Raw genomic sequence first — 14818 nt, forward strand, 5'->3', positions numbered from 1 at the left:
TCCCTTGGACTGCAAGGAGATCCAGCCAGTCCATTCTGAAGGAGTTCAGCCCTGGGATTTCTTTGGAAGGAATGATGCTAAAGCTGAAACTCCAGTACTTTGGCCACCTCATGCGAAGAGTTGACTCATTGGAAAAGAGTCTGATGCTGGGAGGGATTGGGGGCAGGAGGAGAAGGGGACGACAGAGGATGAGATGGCTGGATGGCATCACTGACTCGATGGACTTGAGTCTGAGTGAACTCCGGGAGTTGGTGATGGACAGGGAGGCCTGGAGTGCTGGGATTCATTGGGGTTACAAAGAGTCAGACACGACTGAGCGACTGAACTTAACTGAACTAAAATGGGTAAGAAATTAATGGAAAAACCTGACCTCACCCAGATCAACAGAATTATGAGCAATAAATGATTTATAGTTTTACGATTCTTTTTTTCTAAAACACTGCCTTTTAATCTTTTTCAGAAAGGCTTTCTTATATTTGACCTGTAACAAGTTGGTAACCGTTATCTTCATTTACAAAAGGTATGATTTATCTCTACTTGATCCCTTCCGAATTTTTCTTCTCCAGCTGCTTCCCCTGTAGACATGGACTTATTGTGACCAGATCACATCCAGTTTACACCAATTATTGTTTTAATCTGTCCTCTTGTTTCTCCAGCTATTTATGCCTTGTCTCTACCTGCTCTACTATGATTTTATTAATGATACTAGCTGTATTTACTCATATCCTGTCTATAAGATGGGCTTCCCTGGTGGCTCAGATGGTAAAGAATCCACCTGCAATGCAGGAGACCTGGGTTCGATCCCTGGGTTGGGAAAAGTTTTCTGTTGCATTTTGACAAAACTAATGATGGCTGAACGTCTTGAGGCAGTTGATCAAATATAACTCTACCCAGAATAACTGTAATAGTGCAACTGTAGAGATGGAGAGAAGCAACACGGGAAATTTTTCCTGGGTTGTAATTCCTAGTGCTGTGGGAAAATTGGTCATGAAATGTCTCCCAAACCTTGATCTAATTTATGACCACAAGGAGGTGCTATGGACAAAAAAAGTTGCCTGTCATTTCAATAATCGGTGAATTAGCCCCACCATCAAGCCCTCAGCCACTGCACCTGCCCCCAACAGTGTACCATGAGGGTAATTTAGAAATGAGAAAAACAGGATCCTAGCCCTGGATAAAATACATATCAAAGGAATTTCAACGAGCTCAGACTCTTTCCACATATAGAAAGGCACTAAAATCTCTTAACTTGATATCTTGTGTGTGTGTGATTCCCAGTAACTGTTTGATATTCAACCACATATTTTCAGCAAAAATGCAAAAACTCCAGTATATCCTGGCCCCTCCCTTAGCCTTTTGGAACAGTTTGTCAGAACTGAGAGGCTGGTTTCCTGGACTGTTGTCCTCAAATAAAACATAATTCTCAACTTATAGATGGTGCCTTTATGTCAGTTAACCTCTATAAATTCCACTGGAATGGAAACATTTTTTCTATAAGATTAGCCAAAAAGTCTGTTCAAGTCTTTCAAACATGAATTAACTTTTTGGCCAACGCAATGTATCTATAATGGGTTTTATTTCAATTTTTACTGTGCATGTCTGTGAACAAAGTATCAGAAATTGAACTAGTAACTTCTGCGCAAAAATCTTTTAATTTCTAAGAGAATTCCCCCAATAATTAATGGTAATAACTTTTTTAACTTTTGTCTTTTTTTTTTCTTTAGAAGGCAGCACCCTGCAACGTGTGGGATCTTAGTTCCCTAACCAGGGATTGAACCCGTGGCTCCGCATTGGACCTGCAGAGTCTGAACTGCTGGACCACTAGGTAAGTTCTGGTGATATTCTAAAAGTGTATTACTTCAATGTCTATTTTTGTATGCCCAGAAATAGTGTCTCAATTTTGTAACCCCAAACTCTGCCTTAAAATGCCTAACTTTAAGTCCTAACAATTTATATAGAAGAATACTGGTTCTAATTCCAACACCTGAGAGCCTAAGATAGTCTCAGTTCTCTCCCAAGAATCTTTATGGGAATTCAAACAAGGAACTTCTTATTGTAGATCTGACCAAATGGCTACTCAAGTGAGCTGTGTATTTATGAGAATCACTTCATTCTACAATACTTCCACTACATACAGTGCATCCACGGACGACTTTAACCCCACTCCACCCCACTGAGTGCTTAGCAGTGTCTGGAGACAGTTGTGGTTGTCTCACTGCAGGTAGAGCAGTTTCTGTTTGCATTAGAGACCAGGGATGTCGGTAATCATCATACAATACCAGGACAGTCCAACATGGCATTAATGAGTCTGTGAACCCTTGAGTTACACGCAGTAAAGATACTGGAGCACTGGAGAGACAGGAAACGCTGCAAAAGACAATGAATACGGTTCCCGTTCTGGTGCAGCTGAGATGATAAACCACTTTATAGGTACTTTTTAAAAATGAAAATGGTCTACACAATATTTATATTTAAATACTTTTATTTCACAAAAAAAGCAACAGTGTTTGCAGGTACACATGCCTTTCAGTCAGTGCTGGTCATATGCAAAACAAGGTATCAGAAGTATAAAGAAAAATAAGCCTTTTCCCTTTACAAGTGACAAAACACAATTTGCATATATAATATTATATATATACATACTATTTTCAAAATCTTTCTCAAAAGACAAGATTATGATACAAATTTAGAATTCTACCCACAAGCTCAGATTCAAGAAACTGGAGATCTCTGTAAGTGTTTAAATACAAAAATGTGATACCTTTACAAGTTTTGAAGTAACTACTTTTCAAAGTGTTTGACAGACTATTCTTCACAGCAACACGGAACACTTGGCTTTAATCAAGAAAGCTGTAAGATTCAGTTTTGTCTCAATGTGAGTTTGTTGATTAATGCAAATGTTCCAATTATGCTATAATTGTCACTTTGTACACATGAATATGTTACTGTACTGATGCTTTCTACACTTCAAGTTCTGGAGCATTTCATTCAGCTAAGCCCTGACGTTTACTTCCTTTGAAGTATTTCAAATTAAGAACTGTTGAGAAATACCACTAAATATGACCATGACTAACTCCAAAAAGATGCTCCCTTTTATTTATGGTCAAAGTTAAATGTGGCATGAATAAATTTTTATTTTCCGTACAGCAGCAGGTATAAGTAACAGCAAAGTATAAGCAAATTTTTCATCACTAGAACCTGAGAGTCTGATGTGGTGAATAACATCTCTTTGCAAATTTTCTAGGAGTCTTACCGTTCAATGTTTCTATAACAGTATGGCAAATCTTCAGCATTATATTGGTTATAAATTGCAGAACAAAAAAAAAAACAGGGCTCAGAAGGGAGGGAAGAGAGGGATGGATGGATTTTCCACATGCATTTTCTTTGCGACAGATAAATATGGAGTCGTGACATTTACCATGTGGTGGATGAACAGTCAATGTGAAATATCACTGAAGAATGCTGAAAGTTAACACACAGGTCTGGATGTATGAAATGAATGCAAAGACATAGAGCTAAAAAGGCAACATGGGCTCACATTTCCGAGGACACTTGAAGATAACAGCTAACAGTGCAAGCACTGAAGACAAAAAGGAAAAATGAACAGGAATGGTTCAGCTAGTGGAGAAGGGAGAGGAGACAGACGCAGCCACGCAGAAGAGCTCTGGGGAGGAAAGGGCCAACTCGCCCTCCCATGTGCAAGGTGTTGGGAGTCAAAGAGCTTGCCACCCCAATTCTTCTTGAATTAGTTTTGGGGCCCATGTTGTCATTTACTAGAATGATGGCAATAACTCAAAAAGATTCACTCCAAAACCCAAAATGATTTCTACCGAGTACAGAAGAATATGTAACTGATGGAACTGGAGCCAACCGAGTTAGAATCCAGGGCCTCAGAAAGAAGCTGCTCTCAAGGGTCTTCAAATGAGTTTGAGTGAGTGCTGCTGAGAGATGAACAGCAAAAAAATTAACCACACCTGAAGTATTGTCTTTTTGCCTTTCTGGAATTGCCAAAGAACAGGTCCCTCCCTTCCTACCGTTTCATTCAGTGTGAGTCAACCCGAGACCTGCTGGATGTGATTAGCTCTCACAACTCAACTGTATCCAAGTGTCTTCTCCCATCTTACGGGCTACATGCCTGGTGCCATTAGTTATACCACCTCAGTGCTACACTTTTAGCTCAGATGGCAAGGATCTGGTGGGACATTTTTTGTTAGATACACTCAGAGCCCTGCAAGGGACTATTAAAGGAAAATAATGGTATGTGCATGTATACACTTACATCTTTAAAGGCATATATCTGAGAGAATAAAAACAGCCACAAAATAGTAACTATACTGGCTCCAGCTGAAGGAGCAAATATGTGGGAAAGGAAGAAAGTAACCTGCTCATCCAGGTGAGTCAATTTTCATCAGTTCCCTACATAGCCATGTAAAGGACTAAACACAGAATAAAGCAACAAATGAAAACATTCATGAAGAATATTCCCCTGCCAAAAATATAAATCTCTATAAAACAAGCGAACAACATGTAACTCTTCTACTTGCTGTTACCACACAGGCAACAAGGGGAAGGGGAGAAGGGGAGGATGTCATACACTTCTCCTCAATTTGCATTTGGTAACTTGACATCCACCCAAAGGACTGGGTATAAAATCAGTAACATGGAAACAGTTATATACACTTTTAAAAAGGGCATACCCCGTCCCTTCCCACTAACTACTACCCACCCAATAATTCCTCCCTCCAAAAAAAAAAAAAAGATTCCTAAATTGTTGAACTATTGCCCATGTAGGCAGTCAGGGAAGGGAGCAGAGGAGATTTATCATACATCTGGACCTCCATGTTTCATTATGTACCTACAGATCCCAGCAAAGGACTGTGTACTAAATGAAATAACACACAAAATGTAGCAAACATTTATACATTAAAAAAGTATATATATGTGTACACACACACACAGACCTCTCCCATCCCTACCTCTCCAAAAGCGGAGGCCAAACATCTATTCTTCTGCCACTGCCCCGTGAGGGAAAGGGAGCAGGGAGATCTTTTATAAAATCGATCTCAACTTTCATAAAGTTCCAAAAGAGTCATGCAAAAGACTGGATTCAAGATGAAATGAACACCAAAAGAGGCAGAAACATTTGTATACATTTAAAAATTTATATATCTTGCCTAACAAGCTCATCCTCCATTAAAAACCTCAAACACAACAGAAAACCAAATCCTCAAGTACTCCTATACTACCGGTATACACAAGCTACAGGAGAAGGCGGGGGGTGGAGATTTTACACCCCGATCTGGACCTCTGCATTATATTTGATATTTAGGAGTCAAAAAAGACACTAGGCTTGAAATGAAAGTGAAAATAAATGCAGCAAGCGTTTATACACACACACAAAAGCACACCCAGAAAAACCTTCACCGCTCTGCGCCCCGCAAAAAATTCTTCCAAAAACTATGCTACTAGTCATTGCCTAGACAAGGCAATAAGGGAAGGGGAGAGGAGGAGATTTTTTTTCATAGAATGAACCTTAATTTTCATCATGTACCTAAGAATCCACGCAAAGGTTTAGGTACAAAATGAAGTAACATGAAAAAAAAAGGAACACAAACATTTATATACATTTTTAAAAGTACATATCCCTGTGCTCCCAGGCAAGGGAGTGATAAGAGATAAAAATAATCTAGACTGCTCTACAAACATTACCCACAGTGGTGACAAGGAAAGGGGAAGACAGAAGATTTTCCTACATCCATACCTCCACATCTTGCTAGGGACCTACACATCCAAGCAAGGGATAAGTACAAAATGGAATAACATGATATTGAAACAACCACTGTATATATACAGATTTCAAAAGAATATATCCTATCTCAGTCCCTTCCCAGCCCCGTCCCCCGCAAAATTCTAAAAGCCCAAACTACTTTAAAACTATTGACTACATGGATAAAAAGGAAAAGGAGAGAAGACTGCTCTATATCCAGAACTCTGTGGTTCATTAGAGTGAGTGAGTGAAAGTCACTCAGTTGTGTCCAACTCTTTGCAACTCCATGGACTGTAGCCTGCCAGGCTTCTCTGTCCATGGAATTCTCTAGGCCAGATTACTGGAGTGGGGAGCCATTCCACACTCCAGGGGATCTTAACCCAGGAATCGAACCAGGTCTCTTGCATTGCAGGCAGATTCTTTACCAGCTGAACCATCAGGGAAGCCCCCAAGTGAAGGGCTGTGTACCAAATGAAATACTATAATAAGGAAGTAAAAAACATGAGTATATATTTTAAAAGCATTTACCCTAATACCCACAAAAGAGCCCCTGAAACTAATCAACTACTCTACTAGCCATTGCCCTCTCAGGCAACATGGGAAGGGGTCAAGAGGAGATTGTCATACATGTGGACCTCCACGTCTCATTAGGTACTTTCACGTCCTATGAAAAGGACGTAGTACGAAATGATTAGTTATAATACAAAGTTATAGATTTATTTATATACACTAAGTACATACCCCACCGTCTCCCACCTCACAAAACAAAAACTACTCTAGCTACTGCCCAAAAAGGCAGTAAGGAAAAGGGAAGAGGAGATCTGTCATACTCTGAATCTCCGTTTTCATTAAGTACATATGCATTCATGCAAAGGAACACACCTAAAATGAAATATTAAAAAGTAGCATAACATTTATATACACTTGAAAAAAAGAATATACAACCCTCCCCCATCTCTGCCCCCAAGAACAGACTAGATCAAAACAACAGAAACTGCAACTACTCACTTACGTCCATCCAGGCAATAAGGAGAAGGGTAGATAAGACATTCGTCAAACTTTGGGACCTTCACAGTTCATTAGATCTCTACTTATCCGTGAGTAGGATGAAGGAAATACAAAATCAAACACCCACAAAATAGTGATTTAGCTACATTTTTAAAAGTACACACTGCTCTTCTCCCACTGTGGCCATCTCCTTCCAAAGTAGGAAATCAAGTAACTACTCTGTAGCTGTTGCCCAGGCAGGAAAACTTGAAAAGCTAGAAGAGATTTTCACAGGACAATGTCTCTTTCACTTTTCATCAGGATAAACTCTACTAAGATGAAAGAATATAAAAACATCAAAACACATGCATACATTTAAAAAGTATATTCCCCTAAAGAACCTTCAAAGAAATCAATCAACTATTCTATGAGCTATTGCCCATGTAGGCAACAAGGGAAGGGGAGAAGAGGAAGTTTATCATACTTTCGGACTTCCACTTTTCATTTGGTACTTAGTTGCCAATGAAGAGAATGAAGCACAAAATAAAAAAAAGCCAAACCCAGCTAAAGTGAACACATAGGCTTTATAAAATACAAACGGGGATGTAAGGGAGGAAGAAAAGAGTTAATTCCAATTTTTTTTTAAAAAGGCAAAGGGGGGAAGAACTATATCATACCTATGAAATTCAGGTCTTGTTTTGCAAACTCAGCCCAGAAATTGCTGTCTGCACATCTCCTGAGATGCATACACCTTCCCTGCACCTCCATGACATACACAAGGATTATGTAAATATTCAGCAACCTGACTACAGATTATCTTTCCATGTGCATTAGATTGAGTAGATGCTCAAAAGCCAACTCAGGAACAGGCTATCTATAATCCAACAAACTCAGCACTTAACTTTCATTTCTTCCTTTCCAGTGTTCAGAAAGGATTCTGTTCTGCACCCAGGAAGACTGACGTGGCTCAGTATCCTCTATATACCCAGAACTCTTCTGACAGCTCTGTTTCCACGGTGGCTAAAGTACACGTGAAAACACGAATGGTGGAGAACAGTAGTGTTAAGTGGAGCCTGCGACAGTAAGAAAGTTCGTGAACACCGAAACAGTGGCAAACAACACAAGTTCACTTAAAGAGATTCATATCAAACATGATGGAGCAAGGCACAAGCTTATGGTAGCTGCTGATACTACTTCAGTTGAATATATCTAATCAGTTGGTCTTAACAAGAGATGAGGTACCAACAAACTGAACTCCTTGGATTTCTAGTTTTGTAGCCTTTCAGACTTCCAAAGCCTAAGCTTTTCTTCTACAGTTCCAGATTTCCAATTTTGCCTTTCCTAATAATATGGTATGATGTGTCCTTTTTATTAATTCAAGTCGACTCTCTCTCTGCAATGAATGTAACGCTTGTCAGACAGTACTGAATTGTGTCATGGATCTGTGTGCTCATATAACAAAGAACCTCTGTGCTTCTATCTGAGTTCTCAGAAATACAGTGGTGAAATAAAATTCCAGGGGGAAAAACTTCAAATGCTCCAACAATACTTATTATACTACATGGTCTAGCCATTATTTAACCTTATATTCCTGACTTACAAGTTGGTTTTTGGAAGCCCTGTATAGATGGGATAGCATAACATTAAAAAAGTATGGAATTTCACAGGAAAATCTGAGGTGAGGCCTATAAATGAAAAATACAATTGGTATGGATCTGGTATTATGGGAATGAATGGCTTTTGAGTACAAAGATAGAAAAGGATTTTGAGTTACCTCCTTTTTAGCCCATGTTCTGATAAAGTTTTAATTATAACAACCCCCACCCCGTTCCAGACACACACACTCACAGGAAAGAATGATATAATTCAAGACAAGATTTGCCATATGCGGAGCTAACAAATATTATAGAAACAATGTGAAGATGGGCAGAAGAATCTTAAATGATTTTGAGAAGTAGCAAAGTTTAAACTCTGTATCAAAGTGGACTTTAGTAATATGCTTTTAAAAAAAAAAACCCAGCAACAAAAAATCCTCCAAAATTTTAGTATTTTTCCCCACTCTAAAAATATAAAAACACACTTTCAAATATCGACTAAATTATCATTCATTTACTGAAGCACAAGAGTAATAAAGACCTACAATCACCCTAGTTTCAAAAAAACATCTTCAGATGATTCTGTGATTCTCAGATAATAGTATTTTCTACTCTAAAATAGAGAGATAAGTGCTGTTTAGAAAACACTAAATTGGGAGAAAACACACTAGGGCTAAAGAAGGTTATCTTTAGTTTCTATTGCCAGTCTTTTCAATTTTGCTATATAAAAATATTTTCATAAAATAAAATATAATTTTATACATAATTCCATATATTCTCACTTGATACCCGCTGAATAAAAAAAGGTGACCTTTCCCATTGTCTGATTCAGTGGAGTGTTTTAAGTGCTGAAAAATGGGTAAATACCCTTTTTATGTAAGTAGGTGTTTTCAAGCAAAATAAAAAGTACAATAAATACTAGGAAGAAAGCTTTTCTCCTAAGAATCAAAGAAACACAACAATCTAGGTATAAGTCTGCATAGCTCAAAAAATTCAAGTACAGTATTTCCCCTTTAGAAGGAGTAAAATTGCCATATAGTTTTGGATACTTTCTTTCTTTCCTTGGCCATTCCCTATAATCTGTTAGTTTGGCCATTACAAAAGAAAACTTTGATTTTTCAACTAAAGAAAAGTACTGTTTCTGACTTTAGAAAAAATTCAAAGCCCACCATATTAAAATAAACCTAAATCAAGTTATTCCTATCCATATTCTCTTTATTCCTTTAAGGTATTATGGTGAACTTCAAATAAAAATGTTCAATTTCTCAAAGGCCCTGTTTTAAAATATACTTCTAATATGCAACTCTATAATATAAAATGAAAAACCACCCAATGGGTATGATTAAGAGAAAGTGTCTGTGATCTGTCATGCCAGAAAGCAACTTAAACAAACTGTAAACTGTAATTCTTAGTAAGAAAGTCATGATAAGAGACCCCAGTATTAAAAAAATGCCATAAATGCAGAAATACTTATTTGTAACACAAGGGATATCTATGGCAGGGAGTGATAAAGGTGTACAGAGATTTGGAGAATACTGGAATTCATAAGTAAAATAATTAACGCTAACTCGGTTTGAAATATTTTCCTGAAAGATGAAAAAGAAGGTGTTAAATATTTGGAAAATCTAATCTTTTGGCCTTGTTATTTAGCTTTACAACAAAAATTTAAAAATTCTGTAGCACCTCACTATTCTTCAGAAAAAAATATAATAGTTATAAACTTTTTCCAGAAAAGAAAGGATTATTCAAAACCCCCAATCAAAGTAGATCTGCACACCTGAGGTCAGTTCTCTACAGCTGCATGATTCGATGACTTCATTACTATACTTTTTGATGCTAACTTGGAACCACATTCAAATAACATCTATTAACAAGAAGCAACAAATGGCTAACCAACCAGCAGCCTGCAAAGACGGTGGCTCCTGTGGTAGTTTTCCTTTTTTCATGGTGTCAACATTTAGCCAGAAACTGAGGACAGAATTGCAAAACAGATTTTTTTTTGCCCATTTGAATATCTTCAAAGTAGAAAAATTACCCATTGTTTTTGTAGATGGTTGGCATACTGGTGAATATAATTTGGTAATAAATAACTACACACTGCCCAAAGACATTTCAGAAAAGACAGATGAAAAAATACAGACTGGCCCTGAGCAAACTAGAACTCCTAAGAGTGCAAACAACTCAGCAGCGATCCTGGTTTCACCTTGGCTTTTGCAAAAGCAGCAGAGGCCCAGTTAACAAGCTCTCTGAAAGGGTGATGAGGTACAGGTGTGCGTGCTACAGCCAATATGTCAGGGTTTTAAGATTCTTCTCCACCCACTGCATGTTCAGCTGAATGACTTCCAAAGCCTCCTGGACACAGCGAAGTCGAAAGGTGGCCTCTGACTGATTTTCAAAGAATGCCTGGACCTGTAAGTTGCACACAGAAGTATTTCAAAAGAAGAAAAGAAAGGCATACTGCAGCTTTGAATATCCTTTTCAAATCAGCTTAAACTTAGTGATGGTCATGCTGATGTGAAGCTGTTTTAAAAAGGAATTCCCCTTACTCCCACAGGGATGAAGTGTTCAAATTTCAAGTGGCCAGGCGGGTGGGTGGTGGGTGGGGGAGGGTGGGGAGAGTGGAAAGGCCAAGTAACAGTAAATAAGGTATGGTCTAAAGTTAGGCCTGGGGCCTAATTTTACCCTCTGAATGGAACTCTTCAAAAACAGTCTAATTGCCAATTAAAAATAAACTTGGCATATGTTGATTTTAACTCAAAAAACCATCTGTATCAGATGGGAGACAATGGAATACTGTTGAGAATGGAAGGAGAACTTTTCCTCCTTGCTGTATATACACCCTTTAGAAATAATCTCAGTGCAGGATCATTAGTGTTGATGAAGGCAGACAGAGAAGGGACAGGGCTTTGCAGGAGAAACCACCATCTGACTAAAACTGAGCATTCTGAAGTTTGGCAAAGGGATGGCCTAATCTCCCCAAAAAGCATTTGATACAACCAACCTCAGATAAATGTGCCTTTGTTGAAAACAGGTGAGTTGATCCTGCAATGATACTTTGTATGGTATAGGACCCCAGATGGAACCTGAAGAAACACAAAGGTAAGGGCAAAAGGCAAAAAAGAATGAGTCAGCTGCTGGTAAGCCTAGTTCCTGAGTGCAAAGGACATGCTTATTGTAAACTCCACATGCCTGAGGCAGAGCAGAGTCCTGCTCCTGGGTGCACCAGCAGTCACCCCACACACACCTCTCCCAGTAGGCAGGAGATCCAGAAAAATTAACAGCCCATGTTTGTCTCAAAAACAGCATCATACACCCAGAAGGTGTCATTACTGATTTAAAAGGAAAAAATGAGCGACTTGTGCTGTTGAGCTGGGTCTGAGTTTGTAAACGATCCCTTGGTAATGAGGAGGTGTTTTCAACACATGAAACTAAACAGCTATTCTGAAACAGTCCGCGGCCAAGCCAAGTAAGTTGGCTTCCCTGGTGGCTCAGATGGTAAAGTGTCTGCCTGCAATGCGGGAGACCGGGGTTCGATCCCTGGGTTGGGAAGATCCCCTGGAGAAGGAAATGGCAACCCACTCCAGTACTCTTGCCTGGAAAATTCCATGGACTGAGGAGCCTGGCAGGCTACAGCCCATGGGGTCTCAAAGAGTCCCTCACAACTGAGCGACTTCACTCACTCAAGCTAAGTGAGCTGGTGCGGAGCAAGGTTGGGCTTGATTAGTACTAGTACTTAAACAAAACACCACTGTTAAATTGACTCGCATTAAGGAATGTTGTTTACAAATGTGACTATTTCTGTGTTCGTTAAACTATCATTGAAGCATTTTTCCTCTCACAGCAAAGCCTGACTCTTCTGAACCAATACAACCCTGGGAACTGCTTTCAGATGCAAGGCTTGCGGATACTGAAAATTAGTAATTGTCTGAGAAACTTACTTCTGTACAAGCTTACTCCAGTTCTCTTTGACAAAATCCCATGCCAGTAGGTGTCCGGGAAAATGCCGGGCCACCGTTCTAATGATAAATGACAGCTTCTGTGTTCGGATGAGATCTCCATTGAGGCTCTTTTTCATTAACCTGGAGAGCAGAGCAGATTGAGCTTCCAAAATAATTATTCATGATGAAGTGATGACTGAATTTAAATTAATACCAGTCTCCTAATTAAAGCTCTGTGGCAATTCAAGAGATACAAGTTTTGGTTCCATCTAAGCTTCGTTAACAGTGAAAACTAGTCGTTTCTAAATGAAGGAAAAACCAATGACATAAACACATAAATACACTGTTACATAGTAATAAATTGTTCTTGACATAATAAGGACATTTAAGGGAAAAAAAGGACATTTAGGATATAATTTCCAGTAGAATTTATTATAATTCTGAAAACTGGTACTGTTTTTTTTCTGTTAAAAACTTTGAGTAGGGAGGTATCTTATTACTCTTAAAACTGGGCTGTCATATAAAAATGAAGATGCTTTTCAGAATGCACTCAATAAATTGATACTAAATTACTGAATAACAATGTTTGAAATAGGTCATTACTATCTATCCTCACTTTATAGTTTAAGAAGCTGAGGTTATATAATTACCCCAGGGACACAGCTATTGCTAATAAATATAAAAGGCATTTGAATATAAGCATTTACTACGTGATAACTATGTGATAATATCTGCTTATGTGAGAACACACATACCCCTAAAAGAATGCAGCAATATTTTTAACAGGAAAAAACCCCAACTGCTCATCAAGATATGATGGGTTAAATAAACTATGATAGGAGCCATATTATGGAATAATACACAGCTATAAAAAAAAATGGAGTAGGCTTTGCGGCAAATCTCAAGGACTGATCATTCCCTAAAACGAATGTCACAAAACACTGGGCAGAGAATAAAGCAGCAAGTACACAGACCAGTACTGACGGTGTTAACAGAGGAGGGGATAAGAACAGAGGTGAAGGATCCAACAAGAGGTCCTTTTATGTGCTACTCCATTTCTTAGGTACTGTTTAAAGACTTTAGGGTGGAAATTTATCAGCATATTCCTGGTCTAAAACAAAATTATTACTGATTTAAAAACAAACCTTTCTCTGTTTGCTTGGGTCAGAGCCTGGCTACTACTTTCAAGAAAGTGACCATTTACAGTGCATCCTTTGGAAAGTGGGTCTGGACAGCTTCTGAAGCCATCTTGGGGACACTATGATTTATCTGAGCAAAACTGTACAAGCGAAGCAACAAGACCCCAGCGCCTCCATCCACCCCTTTCCGGGCACTGACTTTCAGGACGCTTCCAGTGTCTCTTGGCGACTCAGGGCGCCTTTCCCCGGTTCTTCCTGAGGGGAAGACCTACTTACTGCCCTTCTTTCCTCGGAAATGTAATGAGCCTTCCATTCCCAGGTCGTCATCAGCTGAGTAATTAAAGAGTCTGGCAGATTCACGTAAAGGTGTAACCTGTAAGCTTTTAAGTAGTACCTTTTCCTGAAGTGCCTGCATTTTCAAAGAGACGGCTGGGACAGAACCGTGCCTTTGCCCAGAAAGAATGAAGCTAGGTGTGGAATTAAAGACAACGAGCCAAGGGAAGGAAGACATTTTTAAGAAGAAAGCAGGGCTGTGACTCTTGGCATCTCCAGTTCCTTCTGGGCATCGCACTGTCGCCTGTGGGGACAAGTCTGGTCCCTGAGATGAACCCCAGCATGTGGGGTCTCCTCACCACCCTGCCCGGGTCAGGCCTGGCCTGTGAGCAAAGGGAGGAAAAGGGGGATCCCCCACCCCCGAGGGGCTCTGTGCACTTATGCTTTTGGTTTCCATAGATCATATTCCTTTGGTGGTTTCATACCAGTAAAGCTTCCGTACATCCTCTGAGCTGGCAAGAGCTTCGAGTATTTTATTCTTCTCTGCTTCAGAGCCTAGAGAGACGTATTTGCTTAAGAGGAATGACCAGCCTCCCTCAGTTTTTGCTCCAGCCTTGAACACGGTCGTCATGACATCCGTAGGCAGGCTGTAAGACAGGTGGTCCGATATGAGAACAAACAGAAAAAACAGTGAACACAGGCAAGGACCGACTAGGGGCCGGGCTTTGGGGGACGCAGCAGGTGATACTAAAGAGTCTTCATTGTATAGTTAATTGTTAGGAAAATGATTAATTCCGTGGCTGCTCCTTTCCTAGTGATGCGACTAAAAAGCATATAAATTCAATACAGTAATTATTTACTGTTCACCCACAGAGAACCAGGCAGGTAACTGGCTGGATGCTGTGAGCAGGGAAAAAGAATGAGACACAGTCACTACCTGCTGGGAGGCTCATGGGCTATCATCAAGTACAGAACGATAAATACAGACATCGTAACACAGCGTGATAAGTCCCGTGGTAGAAATCTATCAGCAAACGCAGCAGGAGGGGCGAGAACAGGGGTAGGAGCACAGTTTTCTGTCTTAAGATCCCAGAGGGCTTCAACAGGTTACCCCGATAC

At 39.5% G+C, this 14818-nt stretch overlaps 1 protein-coding gene across 1 annotated transcript in view; it reads right to left on the minus strand.

Annotated features, from left to right (window-relative positions):
- Window positions 1-2464: 2464 nt before the first annotated feature.
- Window positions 2465-14818, minus strand: part of LOC120863263 (leucyl and cystinyl aminopeptidase) — a 104487-nt gene continuing 92133 nt past the window's right edge. The window contains exons 15-18 of the mRNA XM_040239367.1: window positions 14185-14346; window positions 12288-12428; window positions 11351-11432; window positions 2465-10758 (exon numbers count right to left, since the gene is read on the minus strand). Of these exons, the coding sequence (XP_040095301.1) occupies window positions 10627-10758; window positions 11351-11432; window positions 12288-12428; window positions 14185-14346 (517 nt within the window). The 3' untranslated portion in view covers window positions 2465-10626. The remainder of the gene's footprint in view (window positions 10759-11350; window positions 11433-12287; window positions 12429-14184; window positions 14347-14818) is intronic.

This window comes from Oryx dammah, unplaced genomic scaffold (genome assembly GCF_014754425.2).
Source record: "Oryx dammah isolate SB20612 unplaced genomic scaffold, SCBI_Odam_1.1 HiC_scaffold_5, whole genome shotgun sequence".
NCBI lineage: Eukaryota > Metazoa > Chordata > Mammalia > Artiodactyla > Bovidae > Oryx > Oryx dammah.